The 27,354-nt window shown below is 42.9% G+C and overlaps 1 protein-coding gene across 4 annotated transcripts in view; it reads right to left on the bottom strand.

The window, feature by feature from the left end:
• Positions 1-27,354, bottom strand: part of BRINP1 (BMP/retinoic acid inducible neural specific 1) — a 279,680-nt gene that overhangs the window by 66,660 nt on the left and 185,666 nt on the right. For all 4 annotated transcript variants that reach the window (XM_033962434.1, XM_033962435.1, XM_033962436.1 and 1 more), the window contains 2 exons: positions 24,067-24,236; positions 20,647-20,752 (listed from right to left, as the gene is read on the bottom strand). In XM_033962434.1, the coding sequence (XP_033818325.1) occupies positions 20,647-20,752; positions 24,067-24,236 (276 nt within the window). The remainder of the gene's footprint in view (positions 1-20,646; positions 20,753-24,066; positions 24,237-27,354) is intronic.

Raw genomic sequence — 27,354 nt, 5'->3', positions numbered from 1 at the left:
ACGCCACTGCATGTCCATAATAGGAGGTGCTATATGCCCCTCCCCCATTTATTATTTTCAAGTTACATGCACCAATGTGAATGTTAGCACATGACCTAAAAGAGAAAAACAGGAAATTGCCCTATTTTCTGGGCAAACTAGAAATGGCCATAGCACCCAGGAAAGTTCTCACCCAAATAATAATTTTCCGCTACCCATGTGACATAGCTTTTCTTTCATTTCCCTGTCCCTTGGGTGCTGGGAGGACTTCCCACTCAACAAAAACAAACATGTAAACAGACAAGGTTCTACCCAAGGTCCTCACTTCTGTTTCTTTGGGTGTAGTATTTTTCCTTCTGCTTTGTCTCTGCACTGCAAGTATTTGTTCAGCTTAATAAACTAGAGTTCCTTTTACTAAGCTGTAGCAAAAGCTGACCTTAGCACTTCCTTACGCGGGTCTTTTCCCCATGCTAAGACCACTTGTTGGCATAGCCAGAAAACAGATGATTTTCCATTTTCTGGTTTAATAGCCATGTGCTAATCTTGCCATTAGCGCACAGCTATTAACATAAATTAGTATACAAGACCTGCCTGCCACCTATTTTATAGACAGTAAGGCCCTGATTCTATAAATGGTGCATAGCTGTCAATCATCCACTATGCACCGTTTATAGAATCACATCTAGCGGTACCTAAGCGGTACCTTAGGCACACTGCCATATAGGTCAGAGTTTTCTTGACCTAAATGAGTGCATCTAAGTTAGGTGTCTACCAGTGGCTACATCACACTGCCTCCAAAATCCATCCTGAATCTGCCCCTAACCATACCTACTTGCTGGTAGATGCCTTAGTGTAGACACCTACCTTAAAGTGTTAGGTGTTTACTCAGTTAGCACCTAGGCCCAGATTTTCAAAATGGTGCCATTCGGAAGGCGCCCAAGTGTTATAATTGGCCATTAATGGTGCAGTAATTGACCATGCTGTTAAAAACTAAGAAAAAAAAGTAGGCGCCACAGATGCTAACCAGCACCAAATGTCAAAAGAGGCATAGTTATGGGAAGGGTTGACATTTGGCACCACTAAGCGTGATTCTATGTTGAAGATAGGTGCCATAAATATAAGCCTGTAAAACCCTGGCCTACCTTTCCAGCGCATATCTTTGATGCAGAACGCAATTCTCAAACTGGCGCTGTAGTTTGATTGTTGTGCGACCGGCACAGTTTTTTCAGGCACCAGCCGATTCTGGTGCCATTTTGAGAATTTGGGCTTTACTACTCAGCACAGGACGCCAAGCAATACTCCTCTAATTTGATATTTTAGCAGCCTATTAACCACACATACTATTAACAAAACTGTCAGAAATAGGCATAACGGGCATAGTGCTTAAATGGTTCTCAAATTTCCTACAAAACAGAGAATATATCAATAAGAATGGAGAGACTTCCAACCCCTGGAAAGCTTTCTGTGATGTGCCACAAGGCTCCCCACTCTCCCCCATCCTATTCAACCTTTTCATGAGCTCTCTTGGAAACATCAAATTTGAAGACGAAAGCATAATGTCCTATGCAGATGACATTTTTCTCCTTATTTCCATAACCCAAAATCAATCGAACACCTCCAACAAAATCTCACACAGCATTGAAAGAATCCAAAACTGGGCAACAACCAACAAACTGAAATTAAACACAACTTAAACCAAAGTTCTGTACTTCCACATGGCCCAACAAACGGCACCAACAAGCATTACCCTTCGATCGGGCAAAACCCTCTCCATCAACGAATCCTCCAAAATTCTAGGTTGCATACTGGACTCCACCCTTACCATGGAACCTCAAATATCTAGTCTCCAAAAGAAATCCCTCTTTACCCTGAGACAACTAAGACTAATCAGACCGTACTTTCACCTACACCACTTTGACTTAATCGTACAACTGATGATACTACCACAACTGGACTACTACAACTCCATCTGCAAGGGAATCAACACTGCTCTAATTCACAAAATGCAACTTATCCAAAATACTGCTGTAAGACTAATCTTCAACCTGAGAAAATATGACTCGGTCACAACTTCATCAAACAACTTCATCAAACAACTGCACTAGCTACCCATCCCATCAAGAATAACATTCAAAATATCTTGCATTATTCACCACATACTTTTATGGAAACTCAGTGGCCTCACTCATCCAGCTCTTCTTAATGGTGTGGTTTACTTTTCGCAGAACCCTCAACAGGATGCTACTAAATCTCCCATCCACAAAAGATCTTCACTACAAAGGAGTTTTCCACTCCATGCTTACCTTTCTAGGAATAAAAACTTGGAATGACCTTACAGAAATGACCAAAACTGAACCTAACCACATCATCTTCCGAAGAAAACTGAAAACCCATCTGTTTGACACTTAATCTCCTGTATCCTCTCCTCTTCTCCTACTCCCCCTTCCCTCCCACCTCCTCTCCCCCCTTACCTATTCTCCTTCCTACTCTCTCCCCTCTCCTCCCGTCCCTCTCCATCCTCTCCCCTCTCTTTAAAGTCGCCTTGAGCTTGTAGAGGTATGAATGACGCACAAATAGAAGATTAGATTAGATTTTCTTTTTTTTAAGGTGTTTTTAACTATCAGCCCCAATTAAGCCAACTAAGAAAATGAAGGCCCCCTTTTACCAGGGTTTTTTTATCAGCTGCTATGGATTGATTTTTCACGCCGTCAAAAATTACAAAGACTAGGGGGACACTCGATGAAGTTACAGGGAAATACTTTTAAAACCAATAGGAGGAAATATTTTTCCACTCAGAGAATGGTTAAGCTCTGGAACGTGTTGCCAGAGGATGTGGTAAGAGCAGATAGCATAGCTGGTTTTAAGAAAGGTTTGGACAAGTTCCTGGAGGAAAAGTCCATAGTCTGTTATTGAGAAAGATATGGAGAAAGCCACTGCTTGCCCTGGATCGGTCAAATATGGGAAAGGGGACCAGTTACAGACAATGTAACAGGAGTGAAAAAATGCAAGTGTTGAACTGAAGAAAAATCACTCCGTGGACCTGTTCAAAGTATTATATGGATGATATAACAGAGTTCACAGGCTTGCTCAGAATCATGGAGGGGAAAACTGGGGCGAACCCCAGAGGAAAAACCACCTCACAGCCCAATCATCGCATGGACAAGTAAACCAGAGGTTATATCAATTCATATATGTTTTTACGTTGTGAAACTTAGCTTACAGCTTGCGAGTTCCGACATGCATGTTTCGGTCCTGCCTCAGGGAACACACAGGAAAAATCTTAAAAGAAACACTCATGCGAAGGGAGATTCTGAAAAGAAAAAGTTAAACGAATTAATGCTTTATTCAAAACAACATGTTAAAAGAATATTCTTAAATAAAGTCAAAAGCGATTTAAATATAGCTATTGGCTAACAGGGAAAAAGACTCACCCGACAGAGGACTGTTGTCTCACATAGAGAAGCGCGCAACGCGCAGTTTAACAGCTTTGAAAGGTGACCCGAGCGGAGAAACCGCCGAGCTTTTAAAGGGCTCCAAAGACGTGATCACGTGACAGAAGCACGTGATGACGTCATACTGCATACGGGAGAACAGAAGGGACAAAACACTGAAGGGACAGAATTGAAAAAATGATTTACAGAAAAACGATTTACAGAAAAAAACTCAACAAATAAAAAGAAAAAAGAAAAATTAAAAAGAAATTAAAAAGAAAATAAATGCAATAATGCTAATTTAGAAAAAAGAAAAATAAAAGAAAAATAAAAGAAAAAATACTAGTTTAACAAAAAATATAAAAATGCTACTGGTTTACAGAGAAAAATGCTGGTTTACAAAAAGGCGCGCCACTCGATCTCACTATTAAGGCCTTGTGGATGTAAAGTATTTAATCTAAAAATCCAGTGCTGCTCCCTAACATACAGCTTGGCTTTCAGGTTACCACCCCGAGGTAGCACAGGGACTTCCAAAATTGAAAATTTCAAAGAAGTAAGATGGTGATTTTCAGGCACCCAATGTTGAGTGAGCGGAGCTTCCATCACTTGAGTGGAAATCCTACTGAGGTGTTCTCCAATGCGTACTTTAATACTTCTAACTGTGTGTCCAACATATAGCTTGTTGCAAGGGCATTGAATAACGTACACAACTCCGCTAGTTAAACAATTGGTAAGGGGTATGTTGGTACGTCTGTGCATCCATGAGGGTACATTAATGCTGGTAAGTGGCACGCTGTACGAACAAACTTTGCATGATGAACAAGGAGAATGACAATTCCCAGGTAAGTTCAATACAAGGTCCTTAGATGAAAATTGTGACTTTGTCAAACATTGTTTTAAGTTTCGACCACGAGAGTAGGCAAAACGAGGGAGCTCCTGAAAAACAGCATGATGTTGTAGAATGCTCCAATGTGATTTTATAATACGTTTGATCTTAAAGGCTTGCTGTGAGTAAGGGATAACACACACTTGAGAAGATTCAGGTTCCTTATTGGAGGAAGAAAAAAGAACTTCTCTTTGAGCAAACAAAGCTCTTTTAAAAGCCTTCTTAACAACAGAGTGAGGATACCCACGTTCTCTAAGGCGTTGTTTCACCTCTGTCGGGTGAGTCTTTTTCCCTGTTAGCCAATAGCTATATTTAAATCGCTTTTTGACTTTATTTAAGAATATTCTTTTAACATGTTGTTTTGAATAAAGCATTAATTCGTTTAACTTTTTCTTTTCAGAATCTCCCTTCGCATGAGTGTTTCTTTTAAGATTTTTCCTGTGTGTTCCCTGAGGCAGGACCGAAACATGCATGTCGGAACTCGCAAGCTGCAAGCTAAGTTTGCCTAAGTTCTTTGATTATAAGCTATAGTAAACCGTAGTGTTTTCACAACGTAAAAACATATATGAATTGATATAACCTCTGCTTTACTTGTCCATGCGATGAATGGGCTGTGAGGTGGTTTTTCCTCTGGGGTTCGCCCCAGTTTTCCCCTCCATGATTCTGAGCAAGCCTGTGAACTCTGTTATATCATCCATATAATACTTTGAACAGGTCCACGGAGTGATTTTTCTTCAGTTCAACTCATGCCCTGGATCAGTAGCATGGAATATTGCTACTCCTTGGGTTCTGGCTAGGTACTAGTGACCTGGACTGGCCAGCGTGAGAACGGGCTACTGGGCTTGATGGACCATTGGTCTGATCCAGTAAGGCTATTCTTATGTTCAGACGCTGTTTGTAGAATTTGGGCCTAAGGGCTCACACACTAATCCTGTGCTAACTGATTAGCACAAATATGCCTACTTTCTACCTCCAGACCCCCCTCCCCCAGCATAAAATATAGTGCACACATGTCAAAAGTACCATGGAAAGCCTTAGCACACCCCACAGTATGCCATTTTAAGCTGCAGTAAGCACACATGTTCTCACAGGGGCAACTTGGAGCTAATCATTTTCATTTTATTTAATTTAAAATGTTAATCTTCCAGGTTTTTTAACTGAGTGTGCAAAGCGATTAACAGTAACAATAACATAAACATCAAGTACCATTAAAAAACACTCTCCCTGTTTTATGTTTACTTTTTATTGGTTCTACTAAAGGTGCAGATGCTGTTACATTTCTAATGGGTGGATTTATGTTTTTTAGCTGGGATTTATTAATTTATATAACTTAATTAGCACCTTCCTTTCCAATGATAACCTAGAGCAATGTTTTACCCTAGTACAGTCTATTAGCATATAGAGAGCATTACCTGTAAATTAGAGCAATAGACCTCTATTTTAAGAAAAACAGATGAAACTCTTAGACTCCCTGAAGAATGAATAAAGAGAGAACTTGTTCTGAAGTGATCTTTCAAGCAGAAAACCTGGACTTGTGCGGCCGCGGCAAAGAAAGCAAATAGAATGTTGGGCATGATAAAGAAGGGAATCACAAGTAGATCGGAGAAAGTCATAATGCCGCTTTATAGAGCAATGGTCAGACCACACTTGGAATACAGTGTCTAACACTAGTCTCCCTACCTAAAGAAGGATATAAAACTGCTGGAGAGGGTGCAGAGGCGAGCAACGAAGCTAGTTAAAGGTATGGAGAACTTGAACTACAAAGAACTACTTAAAAAACTGGGACTATTTTCCTTTGAGAAGAGGAGACTGCGAGGGGATCTGATTGAGACTTTTAAAATAATAAAAGGAATCGACAAGATAGAGCAGGATAAAAAGTTATTTACTATGTCAAATGTGACCAGGACTGAAGCTGAGGGGGGACAAGCCCAGGACAAATGCCAGGAAGTTCTGCTTCACGCAGCGAGTGGTGGACACCTGGAATGCTCTCCTGGTGGAGTTTGCTGCGGAACCCACCGTTCTAGGATTTAAGGGCATATCTCCTCAAAAGTTGCATAGAAGGATATGGGTGACTAAGTTTTCGCCAGGTTACACCTGGCTGGGCCTCCGCAGGAGCGGATCGCTGGACTGGATGGACCAAAGGTCTGATCCGGAGATGACAGTTCTTATGTTCATATATCAACAGTGTAATACAGAAGTATATAAACATATAATAAATCAAGAAAAGTGCATTCATCTTACAAACATACATGAGCATTTAAACCCACCCATCCATCCAATAACTAGTCAACAAAAACATAAATACATAGATTCTTTCAATAACCTTTCCCTATTTAAAGTAGTAACGTAATCCCACTCTCCTCCCACCCACCTGGATGTATATATTCAAAGGGCTAAAATTAAGATAAAAGTATCCCTCCCCCCACCCTCACCCTTCCCTGGATGTGTATGAAAATAAACAAAAATTAAAAACAAAAGATAACTATAATGAAGAAATAAAAGATGTCAATGGTCCCCAAACCAATTTAAATAAATTGCTATGTCCCAACATGTCAGCATTCATTATTTCATATCTATAGCTTGAATATAAATTCGCCCACCAAAAAGGCGATTATAATTTTTCCAATTATGAGTTACAATCTGCAAGGCTATCCTGGTCATAATTAGAAAAAGCCATCATTTATAGCGGTCTTTGGGCTCTCCCAAATCATTTTTTAAAAGGCTAGTTCTTAAACAAAATCCCCTGATGACAACCTGAGAATAGAGAGCTGCATGGGAACGGGGAAGATGGGAATCCCGCGGGTTCCCACTTCGGGTCACGGGGATCCTGTGGGAACGCCCCCTAGGGTCACAGGGATCCCGTGGGGATGCCTCTGAGGGTCGCGGGGTTCCTGCGGGGCTGGATGTACTCAGCCGCGAGGCTCGTCTTTTCCCTTCCTGCCGCAGCACACAGCCGAACGGAAGTCTTCCTGATGTCAGCGCTGACATCGGAGGGAGGGCTTAAGCAAAGCCCTCCCTCCCTCCAACGTCAGCGCTGACATCGGGAAGACTTCCGGTTGGCTGTGTGCTGCAGCAGGGCAGGTAGGGAAAAGGCAGTGGTGTACCAAGGGGGGGAGGGCGGTCCGCCCCGGGTGCAGCACAGCCGGCCAGGTCCCCTTACCTTTTTGGTGCTTCCCCCGACCGACCGACCAACAACAGGCCCGATCCGACAAACCTCCCTGCCCTGTAGCCGCAAATCTAAATTACCTTCTTACAGCAGCTTGTTCTGTTGTCGGTCGGGCGGGGAAGCGCCACGAAGGTAAGGGGGCAGGGAGAGAGAAAGGGAGGAAAGGTGGAGTGGAGAGGAAAAGACGCTTAAATGAAATGGGTAAAACTGAGGGGGAAGAAGGACGCTGAAAGCACTGGGGAAGACAAAGGGGTGGAGAAGGACGCTGAAAAGACATGGGGAAGACAGAGGGGGGAGAAGGACGCTGAAAGCACATGGGGAAGACAAAGGGGTGGAGAAGGACACTGCAAGGACATGGGGAAGACGGGGGGGAGAAGGACGGTGAAAGGACATGGGGAAGATAGAGGGGGGAGAAGGACGCTAAAAGCACATGGGTAGACAAAGGGGTGGAGAAGGATGCTGAAAGGACATGGAGAAGAAAGAGGGGGAGAAGGACGCTGAAAGGACATGGGGAAGACACGGGGGGAGGACGACACTGAAAGCACATGTGGAAGACAGAGGGGGGAGAAGGACGCTGACAGGACATGGGGAAGATGGGGGTGGGTAAGGTTGCTGAAAGGAAATGGGGAAGAGAGAGTGGGGAGAAGACGCTGGCAGGGAAGAAGACAGAGATGCCAGACTATGGGGGGAGCGGAGGGAAGAAGATGGGTGCCAGACCAATTTGGAAGGGGGAGAAAGGGAGAGGCACAGTAACAGAGCAAATGGAAGACGCAGAGAGAAGAGAGACAGTGGATGGAAGGAATTGAATGAGAACATGAGGAAAGCAGAAACCAGGCAACAACATAAGAACATAAGCAATGCCTCCACTGGGTCAGACCCATCGTGCCCAGCAGTCCACTCACGCGGCGGCCCAACAGGTCCAGGACCTGTGCAGTAATCCTCTATTTATACCCTTCTATCCCCTTTTCCAGGAGAAAACTGTCCAATCCTTTCTTAAACTCCAGTACTGAACTCTGCCCTATTACGTCCTCTGGAAGCGCATTCCAGGTGTCCACCACACGTTGGGTAAAGAAGAACTTCCTAGCATTTGTTTTGAATCTGTCCCCTTTCAACTTTTCCGAATGCCCTCTTGTTCTTTTATTTTTTTAAAGTTTGAAGAATCTGTCCCTCTCTACTCTCTCTATGCCCTTTATGATCTTATAAGTCTCTATCATATCCCCTCTAAGTCTCCTCTTCTCCAGGGAAAAGAGACCCAGTTTCTCCAATCTCTCAGCATATGAAAGGTTTTCCATCCCTTTTATCAGACGCGTCGCTCTCCTCTGAACCCTCTCGAGTAATGCCATATCCTTCTTAAGGTACGGCGACCAATATTGGATGCAGTATTCCAGATGCGGGCGTACCATCGTCCGATACAACGGCAGGTTAACTTCTTTCGTCCTGGTTGTAATACCCTTCTTGATTATACCTAGCATTCTATTCGCTTTCTTAGTGACCGCTGCGCACTGTGCCGTCGGCTTCATTGTCATATCCACCATTACCCCCAAGTCCCTTTCTTGGGTACTCTCAGTCAATAACATCCCTCCCATCGTATAGTTGTACCTCAGATTTCTGCTTCCCACATGCAATACTTTACATTTCTCAACATTGAACTTCATCTGCCATCTCGTTGCCCATTCCCCTAGTTTGTTCAGGTCCCTTTGCAATTCTTCGCAGTCATCTTTAGTCCGAGCTCCACTAAATAATTTGGTGTCGTCCGCAAATTTTATTATCTCACACGTCGTCCCTGTTTCTAGATCATTTATGAATATATTAAATAGTAGCGGCCCGAGCACCGAGCCCTGCGGAACACCACTCGTGACCCTCCTCCAGTCTGAGTAGTGGCCCTTCACCCCTACCCTCTGTTTCCTACCCGCCAACCAGTTTCTGATCCATCTATGTACGTCTCCGTCCACCCCATGGTTCTTCAGTTTCCAGAGTAGGCGCTCGTGAGGCACCTTGTCAAAGGCTTTTTGGGAATCAAGATATATGATGTCTATGGGTCTCCTTTGTCCATCCGTTTGTTGATTCCTTCGAAGAAGTGCAATAAGTTAGTTAAGCACGATCTCTCCCTGCAGAAACCATGTTGGCTTGGTATCAGAAGTTTGTTTCTTTCCAAATGTTTATCGATGTTTTCTTTTATCAGTGCTTCCGCCATTTTCCCTGGAACCGAAGTCAGACTCACTGGTCTGTAGTTTCCCGGGTCACTTCTTGATCCCTTTTTAAAGATGGGCGTGATGTTGGCTATCTTCCAATCCTCCTGTATCACGCCTGTTTTCAGGGATAGGTTGCAAACTTGCTGCAATAGTTCCGCTATCTCCTCCTTTAATTCCTTTAGAACCCTTGGATGGATTCCGTCCAGACCCGGGGATTTGTCAGTTTTTAGTTTTTCTATCTGCCTGCGCACATCTTCAAGGCTCACTTCCATGGATGTTAATTTTTCTGCTTGATTTCCATTGAAGAATTGCTCAGGTTCCGGTATGTTGGTTGTGTCTTCGTTCGTAAATACAGACGAAAAGAACATGTTAAGTCTTTCCGCGACTTCTTTCTCCTCCTTCACTACTCCCTTCCTGTCTCCGTCGTCCAGCGGTCCCACCTCCTCCCTAGCTGGCTGTTTCCCTTTGACAAAGGTAGGAAAATAATTCTATTTCTTTTTTTTTTTTTTTTCTTCAGGATAAAGTAGTATATTAGTTGTGTTGATAAAAATTTATAAACATTAGAGGTTCTGGTAGAAACCCGTTTACAATTAATATTTCCAAATTAATAAAGTCTTTTTGCTTATTTGTAAATGGGTTTCTACCAGAGCCTTTAATTCAGTAGCATAATTAAATGAAATAACTATTTCTGAAGTTTATAGGGATGGGCGGGTACAGAGGGGATTCCTCGCGGGGACGGGTGGGGATGGAGGGATTCCTCACGGGGACGGGTGGGATTCCTCATGGGGACGGGTGGGGACCCTTGATACGCCCCCTTGGTATGCCACTGTCTTTTCCCTACCTGCCCTGCTGCAGCACACAGCTAACCGGAAGTCTTCCCGATGTCAATGCTTAAACCCTCCTTCCGACGTCAGCGCTGACATCGGGAAGACTTCCGTTTGGCTGTGTACTGCGGCAGGGCAGGAAGGGAGAAGATGAGCCTCGCGGCTGAGTACATCCAGCCCCGCAGGAACCCCGCGACCCACGGGGACGGGTGGGATTTCTGTCCCCGCGCAACTCTCTACCTGAGAAATGGATCCTAGAATTGGCCAAGTCCTATTGTGTTAGATAGTCAGGGCCAGGGGCTCTAAGTGGACTTGGGTTGAGTTATTTTATTTTCTGGGAGTGTGTGGCACAGTGGTTAGAGCTACAGCCTAAGCACCCTGAGGTTGTGGGTTCAAATCCCATGCTGCTCCTTGTGACCCTGGGCAAGTCACTTAATCTGCCCCTCATTGCCCCAGATACATTAGATAGTGTGAGCCTGCCAGGGCAGAGAGGGAAAATGCTTGAGTACCTGAATGTAAACAACTTAGACCAGTGGTCTCAAACTCAAATCCTTTGCAGGGCCACATTTTGGATTTGTAGATACTTGGAGGGCATCAGAAAAAAATAGTTAATGTCTTATTAAAGAAATGACAATTTTGCATGAGGTAAAACTCTTTATAGTTTGGCTAAGTCTTAATAATATTATAATTTATAGCTAAAGAGACATATGATCAAGGGACTGTTTTATTTTACTTTTATGTTTATGATAAACACTAGTCTTTAAGCCCGTTACATTAATGGGTGCTAGAGCAGATGTCTGTCTGGTCCCCTGTTGTGCAATGCCTGCCTGCCCCATGGCCCCCTTCCGTTTCCACCCACCTCCCATTCTTACCCTCCCTCCATTCCTCGAACTGGAGCTGGGGCTGCATCGTTCACCTCTCGGCCCAGATCGTCGAGAAGGTTCTCCTGCTTAATGGTGGTGGGCGGGGCTGCAGGCAGATGTGCGAGTGTGGCGGCAGCGGCAACCCTGACTCCTTCTTCAGCACCATGTCGGGAAGGTGGAGAGCGGTCTGCGAGGTTCGCTACAGCGGCTGGCAAACCTCAGCAGGCCGCTTTGAAGAGGAGCGGCAGCGGGAGGGAGGAGTCGCAGGTGTCTTCTGCAAACTCACGCGCCTTCAGCTAGGGCAGGCACCATGAGGACTGGCATAGAAGCACACCTCACACCACCAGGAATCACGATCTTTGAAAAGCGCATGCGCGCTTAGCCTTTTATTATAGAGGATACCAAGGGCCTCAAAATAGTACCTGGCGGGCCACGAGTTTGAGACCACTGACTTAGACTATAAGTGGGATATAAATACTACAAATAAATTGGTATCTGGATAAGACTTGTAATATTGAGGGAGGGGGAGTTTTCTGCTATATTAACTTATTTTCTCTTCTGGAATTTGCTATCAGGGTTAGCTGGGTTTTAAAAAGGTTTTCAGCAAGTTCCTGGAGGAAAAGATAAACTTGGAGAGGGAAGGAGGCACAGGATTTTGCTACTTTTTGAGATACTGCCAAGTACTTGTAACCTGGATTGGCCAGTGCTAGAAACAGGATTGGAAGTCTTTAGGTTTGACCCAGTAGGATTGTTTGTATGTTTTTTGCTTTTTTATTTTTTTTTATATAGTTGTAAGGAATCCTCTCTCAGCTACAAATAAAAGGAACTATCTATCAGTCTTGACCTGCTTCAACAATTGTATAAAGGGTGATTTTATAACTGCCTAGTTCCCACATTATTGAAAATGCACAAGCATATTTTTCACTATGTAGACCAGGGGTGTCCAACCTGCGGCCCCGTGAAGTATTTTGTGCGGCCCTGGTCGAGGGCGATGCAGTGTTTTCCTCTGCTGCCCCTGGGTGTTTACCATCTTGCCGGCTCCCTCCTCTATCTTGCTGCAGCGTTTGCGTGGCCTCAGAAAAAAATTTTTCGGCCAATGTAGCCCAGGGAAGCCAAAAGGTTGGACACCCCTGATGTAGACTTTCCCAGACTGTCAAAGTGAAAGCACTTTGGCTTTGAAAATTGCTTTGGAAAAATATTTCATATATATTTGCACCTGCTAATAGGTGGGCAGAGTTTTTCCCAAAAAGTTTACACTTGATTAATTATTTGCTCCGAGATTGAGGAGGCAGATATAAATTGAATTAATGATACAGGAGCAAGTTTGTTATGTGAAACGTTCGTTGTGTGAAACGCGTTTTCCCATAAGAATACATGTAAAACAAAATAATTCGTTCTGCAGCCCTGTTTTCCCATAAGAATACATATAAAAGAAAATAATTCGTTCTGCAGCCCTACATTTCCCTCCCTCCACCTCACCTTATATGCAGAGTTTGCAGCTTTCTTTTTCACCCAGCCGCACGCTTTCAAAAAGCTGTGCACGCGCAGCTGCTGAAGTTGATCAATGTTCTCTTCTCCTGCAACTTCCGGTTTCCGGTTGCGTCAGAGGAGAAGATTGAACAACAGAGCATGCGCGCATGTGCTGCTCTTTGAAAGTGTGTGGCTGGCCGAAAAAGAAAGCCGGAAAACTCGGCATCTAAGGTAAGGTGGAGGGAGATGATGGAACACTGCATTCAGACAGGAGGGTGCTGCTGTTCCCAGCTTCGGCGAGAGTAGTTCCGCCCCCCCCCCCGGGCCCCTCGGGCGACTTCGTCAAATATGATTGAATTTTCAAAAGAATGTGTGCTAGTGTAAACCTACAAATTTATTTATTTATTCAATTTTCTATACTGTCATTCCAGAGAAGCTCAGAAAAGGCAGGCTCAGAGTCCATCTAATGTACCTGAGGCAATGGAGGAATTAAGGGGTCCTTTTATCAAGCCGCGCTAGCGGGGTTAGCACGTCAGACATTTAATCACATGCTAACCCATGTGGCAAGCCATAAAACTAACGCCTCGTCAATGGAGGTGTTAGCGACTAGTGCGGCAGGCGATTTAATGCACGGTATTCTGTGCCTTGATAAAAGGACCCCTAAGTGACTTGCCCACGGTCATAAGGAGCAATGTGGGCTTGAACCCACAACCTTAGGGTCCTACGGCTGTAGTTTTAACCACTGTGCCACACAAATCCCTTGCTATCTCCCCCACCTCCACCCCAGTATCTTATTTGCTCATGGTGTGTATAAGAAGGAGCAAACATGACTTTAGCTACATATTGGGTGGCTAATTCAGCAGTAGTCCATTTATCTGGGTAGAACAACATGTTATTCATGGGAATTGCTTTGTAAATTACTCTCCTTTCTTCTGGTACTTGTGACCCACCTCCCTATAGTGAGAAGAAAAGCATGAAGAGTATGGGCACACCCTGTGATTTAGCAAGGGTGAGAGGCACCCTTCCCCTGCCCTCTTCTTCACCACCATCCCCATCTGCTCCTTCCCCACCCTTCCTGCCACACACACGCCCTTTCCCTTCCCCTGTACCTCTTCAATGTTCCCGACGCGAGCAGCAACCCCAGTCTGCTGCTTGTACCAGCTTCGTCTCTTTCTCTGGCATCATTTCCTAGGCGTGGGTCCAGGAAGTCATGTCAGAGGAAGAACCAACACTGGTGCGAGCAGCAGGTTGCGTTGCTGCTCATGCCGGGAACATTAAGGAAGTATGAGGGAAGGGGGGGCGAATGCAAGTTAGTGGGGGGGAGAGGAGGCTGGGAGCAGAGGAGGACAGGTGCCAGCGTACTCCACCAAGATGGTGCCCAATGTGGACTGACTGCCCCCCTAACCCCCCTTTTACTACGCCACTGAGCACACCTGCTAAATTAGTAAGTGCCACTAGATGTTCTTACAGACTATCTCAGCCCTATCTGAGCTGTGATTTGTAACAACAGGAAATGTCAGCCAGCATATCCCATTTCACTGCTTGTTGTTAACAAACGAAAGGAGCAGGAAGTAAATTTTATGTTTTTTTTTGTTGCCTGATAATAGTGCACACTATTTGAAAAGCGGGTTCATTCTTAATGACGTTGCCCTTAAAACAAAAATGAAAACTCACCAAAGCAAAACAAAACAAACAGTGCCGCAAACCACACAGGAAATTAAACAAAATGGAAATTTGGGGGCTACCCATCCTTACTGGAAAATGATGTACCAATACAACAAATTATTGGGAAAATCAATTCAAATCAGCTTCTATATTGAGTATATTACTGTATCTTACTCAAAAAAGCTGTATAGAAAATATTATTATTTATTTAACAAATCTTTGTACATATCCTTACACCTTGCACTTAAGTGGATATTATAATTATTTATGGAGTATGGTGTAAGGATTATGTACAAAGATTTGTTAAATAAATAATAATATTTTCTATACAGCTTTTTTGAGTAAGACATACTGGGAAATGATGACACATGGACAGAGCTGGGGCAGAACAGCAAATTATCTTGATAGCAATGACAAATTATCTGGATAGCAATGACATTCAGGGCCTCTACTTTATATGGACAGCTACTCAATAAATTCTGGATAGCTCCACTGGATTTGTTTTAGCCACGGTGGCCGGCATGCAGTTGATGGCACCTAACACTCCAGTCATGGTACGCTGCGTTTGATGCAACAATGGTGACAACATCGAATTTATACTGTACAGAAGGCCCGGCAATCTACTTCTCTATTCTGCAACAAAAACTTGATGATTTTCATTAAGTCGCTAGGACTCTCATACTGCACCTAACAAGGCCAGCAAGTAAATACTAGCAGCTCAACATCAAATCATATACAGTACTCCCCCGAAATTCGCAGGGGTTCCGTTCCTGGAACACCCGCAAATTTAAAAAAAACGCAAATGCGGTTTTGAGTCTGTAAAAAGGCAGGAGAGAGCAGCTGGGGCACCAGCGGGTGCAGTATGTTCCGGGAAGGGGGGGAGAGGAGGAGGAATCGGCTGTGCAAAATGTTGATTGGCTGACCGGTGGGGAGAGAAGGAGGAATCAGCTGTGCAGAAGGCTGATTGGCTGACCGGGGGGGAGAGAGAAGGAGGAATCAGCTGTACAGAAGGCTGATTGGCTGACCTGGGGGGGGGAGAGGAGGAGGAATCGGCTGTGCAGAAGGCTGATTCGTGGACTAGTTTTCTGTAAGTTCTGACCGGAAGCGGCAGTCAGAAAATACTGCAAATAACTGAGTCAGCGAATCGCAAATTCATGGGGAATACTGTACACACAAAGAAACGGATATTGCTCTTTATCAACACTTGCACACAAGACAAGTTTAACAGTGATGTCAATTTATTCCAGACTTAAAATAATATCTGTTATGAAAGAGAATCTCACTGACTGAGAACCTTCAAGAAACACTTGAAGTTCCTGAGTGTTTGATGGAATATCACTGCCGTATGTTGTGCATTGATCCTAAGAGAGAAAGCCTTCAGTAGAGATACAACATAGGATAATCCCACATTTTGAAGATACTACTATAGCAATATGTTTTGCTTTTTGTATGCTGGACAGCAAGTGGAGCATATATGGGGAAATGGGGAGGTGAACATGGATGATGCTTATGCCCATGCGATTACCTAGAAGGGTTATGACATGCTATGAGCCGGACCAAAGTTCACGTTACTCTCTCCCATCATGATGCAGGTACAGTAGTGGCAAAACATCATCAGAGCTGGACCATATGGCATAAAATAGTTCTGTTCAAGGAGAAACTCCAGGAAAGGAGGAATGTGAGTACAGCCTATGTTGGAACATAAGAATTGCTGCTGCTGGGTCAGACCAGTGGTCCGTCGTGCCCAACTGTTCGCTCAAATAGCAGCCCTTAGGTCAAAGACCAGTTCCCTATTTGAGTCTAGCCTTACCTGCATATGTTCTGGTTCAGCAGGAACTTATCTAACCCTTTCTTGAATCTCTGGAGGTTGCTTTCCCCTATAACAGCCTCTGGAAGAACGTCCAAGATTTCTACCACTCTCTGGGTGAAGAAGAACTTTCTTACGTTTGTAAGGAATCTATCCCCTTTTAACTTTAGAGAGTGCCCTATCGTTCTCTCTACCTTGGAGAGGGTGAACAACCTGTCTTTATCTACTAAGTCTATTCCCTTCAATATCTTGAATGTTTCGATCATGTCCCCTCTCAGTCTTCTCTTTTCAAGGGAGAAGAGGTCCAGTTTCTCTAGCCTCTCTTTGTACGGCAACTCCTGCAGTCCCTTAACCATTTTTGTCACTCTTCTCTGGACCTTTATGAGTAGTACTATGTCCTTTTTCATGTACGGCAATCAGTGTTGGATGCAGTATTCCAGGTGGGGGCACACCATGGCCCAGTACAGCGGCATGACAACCTTCTCTGATCTGGTTGTGATCCCTTTCTTAATCATTCTTAGCATTCTGTTCGCCCTTTTCGTCTCCGCTGTGCATTGTGTGGACAGCTTCATTGACTTGTCTACAAGTACTCTCAAGTCTCTTTCCTGGGGGCTCTCTCCGAGTACAGCACCAGACCTCTTGTATTCGTGTATATGATTTTTGTTACCGACATGCATCATCTTGGAGCCACAACCAGTAAAAGAGAGAGAGAGAGAGAGAGACTAGGAGAACGATGCTCCTCAAGTGTATTGGGGAGGGGGGGGGTAAAGAGGGAGAGATGGAATGCTGCCAGATAAGAAGTGGTAATATAGAATGGGCACCCAGAAAAGGGAGTTGAACAGCTGGACATGCTTAGCAAGTGGAGAGGTTCATGCAAGGCAAGGTACAAGGAATATGGAGAGGTTAATATGGTTAGAGTTGCTCCCAAAGACTGTGCTAGCTGAAGTTGTGTGTATGTGTGGGGAGGATGTTTAAATGCAGTGCTTATGAAACCAAAATCTAAGATCAAACCCTTATGCTAACATTTTTAATCCTGAGGATTAGGGGCTATGTTGATTCTGAAATGAAATCTTGTGGTTTTGTAAAGGAGGAAATTGCTGACAGCATGAAGCATATAACAGGACTGCTGTTTTCTTTATTATACTAGATATTTTTCCTATGTGATAAATTTTCCAGTCTGACTCTCATACAGCTATTGAGTCATTAATAAGTGAACCTGTGTTGGTTTTCTGATTACTGGTAGGGTGAAAGTCTTATAAAGGTGCCTATTTTGAGAACTGACTAATGGACTGAGAGACCATTCTCATAAGAGATAGGCTGAGCTGCCAATTAACTGATATTTGGCCAGTTTAGTAGTTTTTATTCAAGGATGGCCAGTAGCTGACAGGATCTAAAATCCAAGCAATGTGTCCGTTTTCTGCTGGCCATCAGCCTCCAAACCAACATGGATTCCTCCCTATCCTTCCCTCCTGTTTTCCAGACCATTTATTGAATCAATGCCTCATCTGATGTCTGAGGTTGTGACCTGGGTGAGGAACATGCACTAACTATCCCCTGCCATATTCACATTAGTAGCCTTGTATTTTCTCTACTGCTGCCACTGTAGTCATACCTTGGACCAGCTCTGATTCCATAAAAGTTGAGTGTAGTACGGAGAAGCAGTGTGGGCAGCATAGGGAGAGTGGCCATTTTTTAAAAGTTGGGAAGTCCTAGGCTGATCTAGATTTGGTTTGACTTAAGAAAGTGAAGCTGCAAATCTATAAATATAATAGATACATTTGAACTAGTGACTATCACATTGTAAACTTCTCATTTGCTTCGGGTAGTCGCAGGTTCTGAATGCAGGATCTAGGAGGGAGAAAAGAGGGAAGCTGGGACTCACTTTGAACAGCAATGAGGACCCCTGACACAGGCATTGTGCTGAAACATGGTTATCTCAGGCCAATTATTAATATAGAACTTGTACTTTGCCTGTAGTTTTGCCTCTGTGTTTGCCACCTCTGCACTACCTGCTGGGGTTAATGCTGGAGAACTTACCACCACCTATTTAGGAGACACTAGGGGGTCCTTTTACTAAGGCGCACTAAAAATTAGTGCATGCTAAATGTTGATGCGTGCTAACGCATCTATTATATCCTATGGATGAATTTGTGTGCAGTGCGCACTAAATAGGTTATCACACCTTAGTACAAGGACTAGTGGGTGTTCTCAAATTAACTCAACTTAATTAATATAATGTTACAAAAAATAAGAGATGAGCACTTTAAGAGAAGTACTTTAAAATAAGAACTTTTACAAGGCTAAATTTAAAATAAAGGAACCTGTGAGGATGTGAGCCGTTATGCTACCACCCGGCACTATATTCTGAGGTTCAAAGAGATCAACCCAGATCCAGATTTCATCATCTCTGAGGTAACTGAAAGACTTGAGCTTGATGTTATGTGCTAAGAATTATTGACTCGGTCCCAAATTAATACTGCATTATCTGGTTAGCACGCGGGAATCGCAGTGCTGAACTGTCCACTCTCTACCCATGATATACCCCTTCCATAGATATCTTTTAAAATAACAGATAACCTATTAAATAATTACTTTTTCACTGGAAAGATTTTTCTAAATTGGATTACAATAACTGATGGAACTTGGTGTGTTTATATGTTAAGTATGAAAAATATTTGCAGTTAAGGGTGGCAATTTGAGGATATTTAACAAAATACGGGAACCCTTACATAAATGTTGATATGTATATTGTGTCTTGATAGTATGGTACTTTTTTTGTTGTTGCATCTCATGACTAATATATTGTATTCATTGTTATAATTTATTTATTTTTGTGCATTGAGTATTGTTCTTCTTTAAAATTCAATAAAAATATTTATGAAAAAAAAAAATATACCCTGCACTTAGCTCACGACAACAGGAAAATTACTGCAAAATGCTTTTCTCATACGATAACCCACAGTAGATCTTGATGCTCTTCAGTAAAGGGGTCCTAAATTTAAAAAATATATAATGTATGAAAACAACCCAAAAGATGCATCCAAAAACTGGGGAGCAAGCCCAAATTAATTCAACATTTTAGTCCTGTGCAGTTCACATCCTTATTGGCAACTACAGTGCTAAAGGAGGTTCATTGGCTCATAGAGAAAAGGTTTGGCCCAGTGTCTCGGTAACAGTTTTTTATGCTATTTTGCAGAATGCCCTTGCTTCGATTCCTGGATTGGATCTTTTATACCTGTAGGCTCATTGTCTGCAGCCCCAGGGATGGAGGGAGTCATAATCATTATTGAGGAGAATATTTCTGTATTTAATTATTTAAAAACTCTTATATACCACATTTCCTTACAATCAAGCCAGTGTACAAAGAATAACATACAAATACAGTTAAACAATACAACATACTGCACAGTGCTCAGCAACTACAAATGTTAAAACCCACAACAGTATCTAGCACAGCCCTAAAATGCAGGTTAAATATTTAAAATACAGCCGCTCATTCACACTACTGGAAATGTTTCCGAAACAGATCTTACATCAATGTTTCCGTAACAGATCTTACATCAATGAGCAACTCATTCCAAATCAACGATGCAACCACCGAAAAATCATGCGTCTGCCAATATTCCAAATGTACCTCACACTGGACATGCCTATCCAGTAACTATAAATATGGCACCAAGATTTAGGCAGCAGAAACATTCATAAATGACCAGAATATCATCATATATGTACATATGTGTGCTCATGTGTGTGTAAATGTGCTATTCTATAAAATGGCACCTACAATAAGCCAATATTCTGGCTACATGTCATTCTATAAAATAGAGCCTAAATGCAATGGTGCATAGTTTGAGGCTGGACATACATATAGGTGGGGTCCCGACAGAGTGTAGGCAGGATGCTAGGTTACAGCTTAAGTGCTAGTTCTGCTAAGTGGGTGCCTCACGTTAGCTGCCTTGATCCCAGACAGGGAGCACCTATCCTACAATGGCATCTAGGGGCCAAGAACCCTGCAACAGGGCACCTTTGAGTTGGGTGCCCACAGTCACATCAGCTATAGAGCTGGTATAACTGTGGGCATTTAAATGTAGAACAACTGGTATACAAGGTCCATCCCCTTTACTCTTTCCACAAACAAGCATAGGGAGAAAAAAATAGGACAGACATAAAATTAAAAATCATAAGAATTATGCCTTGATTAAAATATTCACGCACACTTCATAAATCACAAACATCTTTACCCAAAAGAGCATAATGACCCCACACATATAAACACATTTTCACTATTTTTCCCAGCGTCCATTCATCCATCCAGCTGGATGTTTCCTTTCCTCCCTTTTTCCTCTTTCATCTCTTTTCTCACCTTGTAGATGAAGTTTGCTTTCAGTACTTTGCAAAAGGACAGAACTCACAGAGTCCAGATTATCATAACTGCTGCAGCCCAGCGGACCTGTCCGCGTTTCCGTGACCTAAGGAAAATGAAAACGAGCCTGCTTAGATGATGAAATGAGGCAATCAAACTTAGGAAATGGAGTGACAGCCTGAGCATAAAGCAACTAGATCTGTGAATCATTCTAAAACCATTTAAGGGTCCTTTTACTAAGCTATGGTAAACTCTAGTAGGCACTTACAGCTTAAAGTTCTAATGTGTACGTGCAAAGCACCAGCAAAAAAATCCTAAACTTTTCTAAGAAGGGCTGTTTCTGAGGATGGAGAGTGGGCTTGACAGTGTGAACTAGTTAGCAGATCCACATTACCTCATGCTAACTAGTTCATGCTGTCAAGCCCACTTATGCTATCTAGGGATTAGTATGTGAGCCCTTTGGGCCTGATTCTCTAAAGGACCCTGATCTCAGCAGCCACCTAAGAAGCAGCTGCCAATCAAGTGTCAATCACAAATGGGCATCTTTTTTTCTAACAGGTGCCTTAAATGTAGGCCAGCATTTTACAGGCCTACATTTAAGGTGTCTGTCTCACGCCTACGGAGACACACTGGACACTTGTGGATGCCCAAGGATACTTCCGGTGGAAACTTGGGTGTCAATAAGCGAGCCTAGATGCCTCCATAGGCTTCAATCAGATGCCTATATTGTAGGCGATCTTCGCAGAATGACTTTTTCAAAAACATGCATCCCGATTGGCTGCTGAGATGGCAGTTGGGCATCTACTGCCGCCTACAATCAGGACACCGTTTGGAGAATCAGCCCCTTAGTGCTTATAAAATGGGTAAGGATATGAGCTCGAATGCTAATGTTTGTTAATGGCCACATGTTACTAGCCAACATCAACACATGGCCATTAATTGTGAAAATGGAAAATTGCCCATTTTCTGGCTGTGATAACAATGGCCTTGGTGCGTAGGAAAGACTGCATTATGGTGCACTAAGGCCATGTTTTACCACAGCTTAGTAAAACTTGACAATCCCGTACCCCCACATACTTAGACAATGTTCTCTTCCCTTACGTTCCCACTAGTACACTCCGTTTACTTCAGCAGAACCTATTAGCAGATTACCTATGACTGCACGAAGAATAGTATTTTCTCAGTACCAGGTCCAACTTTGTGGAATGCACTTCCAAATGAACTAAGACTTGAAACCTCCTAGACTGCTTCAAATTAACCCGCAAAACAGTTTTCTTCAAAGATGCCTTTAACTAAGCATTTGTCACCTTACTATCATACCCAAATTAGGGTGAGTATCCTGTATAGCTACACAGCCTTATAGCCCTCTCTTTCCTCCTCCATTATCTTTCCTATCGAATTCTGTAGTTCCTCTCTTCATGCTCCGTACCCCCTTCAGCCTTTCTCCTTCTAGACATTAATTGTAAACAGCTTTAATGCCATGTGCCCAGTCCCTCCTGCCGACACCTCCCCACACCCCGTACATCACCAGCAGGAGGGATGCCCAAAACCTCCTGCCAGAGTGGGGAGGTATTTCTGGCATGAGAGATTGGACATCACTCCTGCTGGAAAATTTGGGGTGGGTTCGAGGGTGCTGGGCAGGAGGGACTGGACATCCCTCCTGCTGCACAATGTTCATGGGTGGAGGGGTTCCGGCAGGAGGGATTGGGCATCCCTTGTGCCGGTAGTCTTCGCATGTGGGGGGGAATGGGTTGCCGCTAAACTTATTGCGGCAGGGAGATCCCTTGCTGCGATAAACTCAGTGGCAACCCAATTCTCTAACATGGACGTTGGTTAGAGAATCGGGTTCTTTTAGGCAGGCTTAGGCACGATTCTGTACAGGACGCCCGTGTGCGATTCTCAAAAGCCGCTTAGGCGGCTTCTGAGACTGCACGTCCTATACCGAATCCGGGCCCTAGTGTCTAACTTCAAAAAACACCTACAATCTGTTCCTAACCACGCCTACATGGTATTAGGTGCCTACTGACTTAAGCACCTACCACCCAATTAACCTTATTTTATTTGTTATTATGGGCTTGTTAAGAACATTATTAACTCTAATTCTGAAACTGATTTGTATTATTAATGCAGGCACTTGCATTTTAGGTACCTAAATACTTTAGAAACATAGAAATATGATGGCAGTTAAAAGCCAAATGGCCCATCCAGTCTGCCCATCCACTATCTCTTCTTCCTAAGAGATCCCACGTGCCTATCCACGTTTTATTGAACTTAGATGCAGTCTTTTTCTCCACCACCTGCATTTTTCACCCTTTCTGGAGCCACTTCTAGAGTTTCTCCCTTAGTGTCCAGTGCAAAATCAGCTATTTTGTGAGCGCTCCAGGGGCAGAGTCAGCACTTGACCAGTTAAGTGTCGCTATTCAGTCTTTATGTGGTTCGCCAAAGCTGGTTTAGTGCTTAATATTGCACTTGACCAGCTATGGTTTAACCGGCTCAATAAACCTAGAAGGTCACTGCCGGAGCCCCAACCGGAGCCCCAACATGGTCTAGCATTGAATTTCTGGACTTAATACCAGCGGTGGTCAGCAAATTCTGAGTGCTGTCAGCTGAATATCAACCCCCTACTATTCTAATTTATTTAATTGGCATGTAACTGTGAACATGTAGTCTATAGAACTGCCTTGCTCATCTGTAACTCCTAGAACTCTCTTTCCATGACATGGTGTGAATAATTGTAAGATTGAAAAGAAACAGTCCAGGTTGAACAGGTTATCTTCATTACTCCATTTCCTCTCTCTTTCCTTTTTTATCCTGAGTATTTAACCTTTTTTGTGTTGGAATTGAGTCTCCATGATACTAAACTCAGCATTCTAATATCGGAATGCAGCAAACAGCCGACTACTGTCCTAGCCTCACTAACTGCCAATCTTGGTATCTGTGAAACACCAAGCTCTGAGAAGGGAACACAGATTATAGTTAGCAGAGAGGGCAGATTTCCTTTCTGTGCATTAACTAACTGAACAATATAATCTTAAAATTATTCCTTAAGCTGCTTCCTTTTAGCGAAACAGACCTTTGTTGCTGGAGCTGCCTTTTCTTTGTCTGTAGGCTTCCAATAGCTTTCTATTATACCTGCTCCTTCTTTCTTAGTAGGGTTACCATATGGCTCCAGAAAAAGGAGGACAGATTGAGACATCCGGGTTTTACTTCTACTGAAAGCAATGGAAATGAAACCCGGATGTTTCAATCCATCCTCGTTATTTTCTGGAGCCCAATGGTAACCATATTTCTTAGTGATTAATCTTGATTGCTTTGAAAAGCTGCATTGTAGCTACTTGAAATCTGTGCTAAGGCTTAACAGTAAAGCTTCTTTTCTTTCTCTCAGTGTCTGTTTGCTTTCCCCAGGCGTGGAGCCCATACCTTGATGGCCCCAGTAGAGATCTGGATTTCGTGGAGTCTCCTCATGGTTCCATCACGGTCAACAAAGTAGGAAGAAGCCAGCTGGTGCAACGCCTCCACACTCTGGGTGGCATTCCCAGATTTCCGGTCTAGTCGGCTTTTATCCATAAACATGGTCAGTGCTTCTTCTCCTGCAGCACAATACACACAGACAAAAAAAAAAGAGAATATTTTGAAAAGTTTGGGCAGTGAGATATACTGCATTCAAACATGTCTGCAGTAATTTGTGCCTGTACAATATGCAGTAATCATTGCAAATAAGGATCAGTACAGCCTTGCTGAGTTTGAACAATAGTACCCTGCTTGGCAATAGATGCCAAAGAATGGGTTAGCGATCTCAAGACATAGTTAGAAGATTATATACTTTGCTCAGAATGAAAGAAAACCAGAGGTCTGTCGAGTCTGATGACTGCAGTGTCACAGGCAATGGGCATTATAATGACTGCTGAGTATAGTGTATCACAGTCATTCTTTTTAAATTAAGATAATGCATCTTAATTTACATAATTCTCAGACTGCAATAAAATACATCATTTGGGCTAATTTATAACATAGACATTGAATATGTCATAATATGTGAATTCATTTTTTTATGTTTCCATTAGTACACTATAATTAAGGCAAAGTACCAGAAAAACAAAAGAATCAGTTTTCAAAATGGAGCTCAACAGGCACTAAATTGATTCACTATACCTAGGACAAAGAAGGTGAGCCAAGCATTGTAATGTGCGCATGAGAAAGCAGAAAAGATTCCCAGTAGGTAATGACATCTTAAAGATGTGACAGAATTGGATTGATACATGTTTGTTCTATGTATGAGTTGCTGTTTGTTTCATTGTGTTATAGTGCTATTCTCTGATTTCACATGGTGCCTGCAAAGACTGATAAAAAAAATAGTAGATAATGTCACAGTTGCCTTAAATTATGGTCTAGCTTGTAGAAAAATGGTAGAGCAGGGCAACCCATGGTACTCCAATTAGAGAATGACATGGTGAGAAAATTCATCACTGTTCCTGTTCCCGTGGATAACTGCGGGAAGCCATTCCCATGTCACTCTTTAAGGCAGGGGTGTAAAGTCCCTCCTCGAGGGCCACAATCCAGTCAGGTTTTCAGGATTTCCCCAATGAATATGCATGAGGTCTATTTTCATGCACTGCTTTCATTGTATGCTAATAGATCTCATGCATATTCATTGGGGAAATCTTGAAAACCCAACTATTTAGTGGAGTTGGGACCAAAGAGGACAGTGAGGATTTACAAAGGGATCTGAACAAACTAGAAGAGTGGGCAACAAAATGGCAGATTAAATTTAATGTAGAGAAATGTAGTCTTGCATGTAGGAAACGGAAACCCAAAGTACAGCTATACGATGGGAGGGCTGGTAATGGGTGAAAGTACCCTAGAAAAGGACTTGGGGGTGATGGTTGACAGGACAATGAAGCCGAAAGAAGTTATCCTGCCATTGTATCGGGCAATGGTGTGCCCGCATCTGGAGTACTGCGTCCAATATTGGTCGCCATACCTTAAGAAGGATATGGCGATACTCGAGAGGGTTCAGAAAAGAGTGACGAGATTGATAAAAGGTATGGAAAACCTTTCATATGCTGAAAGATTAGAGAAACTGGGGCTCTTTTCCCTGGAAAAGAGGAGGCTTAGAATGGATATGATAGAGACTTACAAGATCATGAAGGGCATAGAGAAAGTGGAGAGGGACACATTCTTCAAATTTTCAAAAACTACAAGAACGAGAGGGCATTCGGAAAAATTGATAGGGGACAGATTCAGAACCAATGCTAGGAAGTTCTTCACCCAAAGGGTGGTGGACACCTGGAATGTGCTTCCAGAGGGTGTGATAGGACAGAATACTGTATTGGGGTTCAAGAAAGGATTAGATGATTTCCTGAAGGAAAAGAGGATAGAAGGCTATAGATAGAGGATTACTATACAGGTTCTGGATCTGATGGGTAGCCGCATGAGCGGACTGTTGGGCACGATGGACCTCTGGTCTGACCCAGCAGAGGCACTGCTTATGTTCTTATTGCAGCCCTCGAGGAGGGTCTTTGACACTCCTGCTTTAAGGAGACAGGGAAGAATCAGAGTATGAATGGGCACAACCACTGACCCTCAAGTCTTGCATTAAAGAATGCTGGTGTAGAAGGACTGAGGTTTAGATAGACACTAAAGAATGACACAGGATGCTTTCCCACGGTTATCCACAGGGATGGGAACGGTGATGAATTCTCTCACCATGTCATTCTCTACTCCAAATTAACATAAAATTGAATGCACTCATCAACGCCAACCTAAATATCATAAAATAAGAAACCAATGACAACCTTCTGGCAACACAAGCAGCAAAAATCAACCATTCCATCTCCAATCTTATGACAATATCAGACAACTTCAAAACATTCAGAAAAGAAATCAAAACCCTGCTTTTCAAAAAATTCATCCAAATATCTTAACCCCTCCTCTTTTACCGCCAGAAGATTCACCTACCTTCAGATAACCTTCCCCCAAATTACCCACCTTAACACCTTCCAATTAAACAAATACCATAAATAGATTGTAACCTACCCTCTCTAACTGCATTCCATATGTATTTTTCATACAGTTCTTCACTGTCAGTTTAATTTCCATCCTATAAATTCACATAGAATTTTTCTTTTTTCAACCATCTTTATTTTCTCTTCTTTATTAATTTCCAGGTACTTTAGTTAGATTGTGAGCCTTCGGGACAGTAAGGGAATTTTTTAAGTACCTTCTTACTTCTCATTTATAATCTTAATGTATATTTTCTTCAAACCGCTTAGAACCTAACGGATGTAGCGGTATATAAGAAATAAATTACATTACATTACATTACAATGATACAAATCACCTGATCAACAAGCAGAGTCTATTTACAGTACATAAAACCACATGTTTGCAATTCTGGTTCTTGAAAAAAAAAAAAAGGTGCACCTGGCTATTTTTTTATTTGTAGAGACACAATAATTGGACAGGTTTAATTCCTGACAGAGATCTAGGGCTCCTTTTACTAAGGTGCGCTAGCATTTTTAGCACGCGCAAAAGATTAGCGTGCGCAAACCACACGCTAAATGAAAAATACTAAAGCAAGCTCTATGGAGGCGTTAGCGTTGTAGCGCGCGCTAAAACCACTCCTAGTATAGAGTGACCAGGGAGTCTGCTAGATCAGTGATTTGCTAAAAGCACCATTTGAAAATGACTTTAGGCCCACATTCAAAC

Source organism: Geotrypetes seraphini, chromosome 10, assembly GCF_902459505.1.
Source record: "Geotrypetes seraphini chromosome 10, aGeoSer1.1, whole genome shotgun sequence".
Lineage (NCBI taxonomy): Eukaryota > Metazoa > Chordata > Amphibia > Gymnophiona > Dermophiidae > Geotrypetes > Geotrypetes seraphini.
This window is presented reverse-complemented; position numbering and strand designations above follow the sequence as displayed.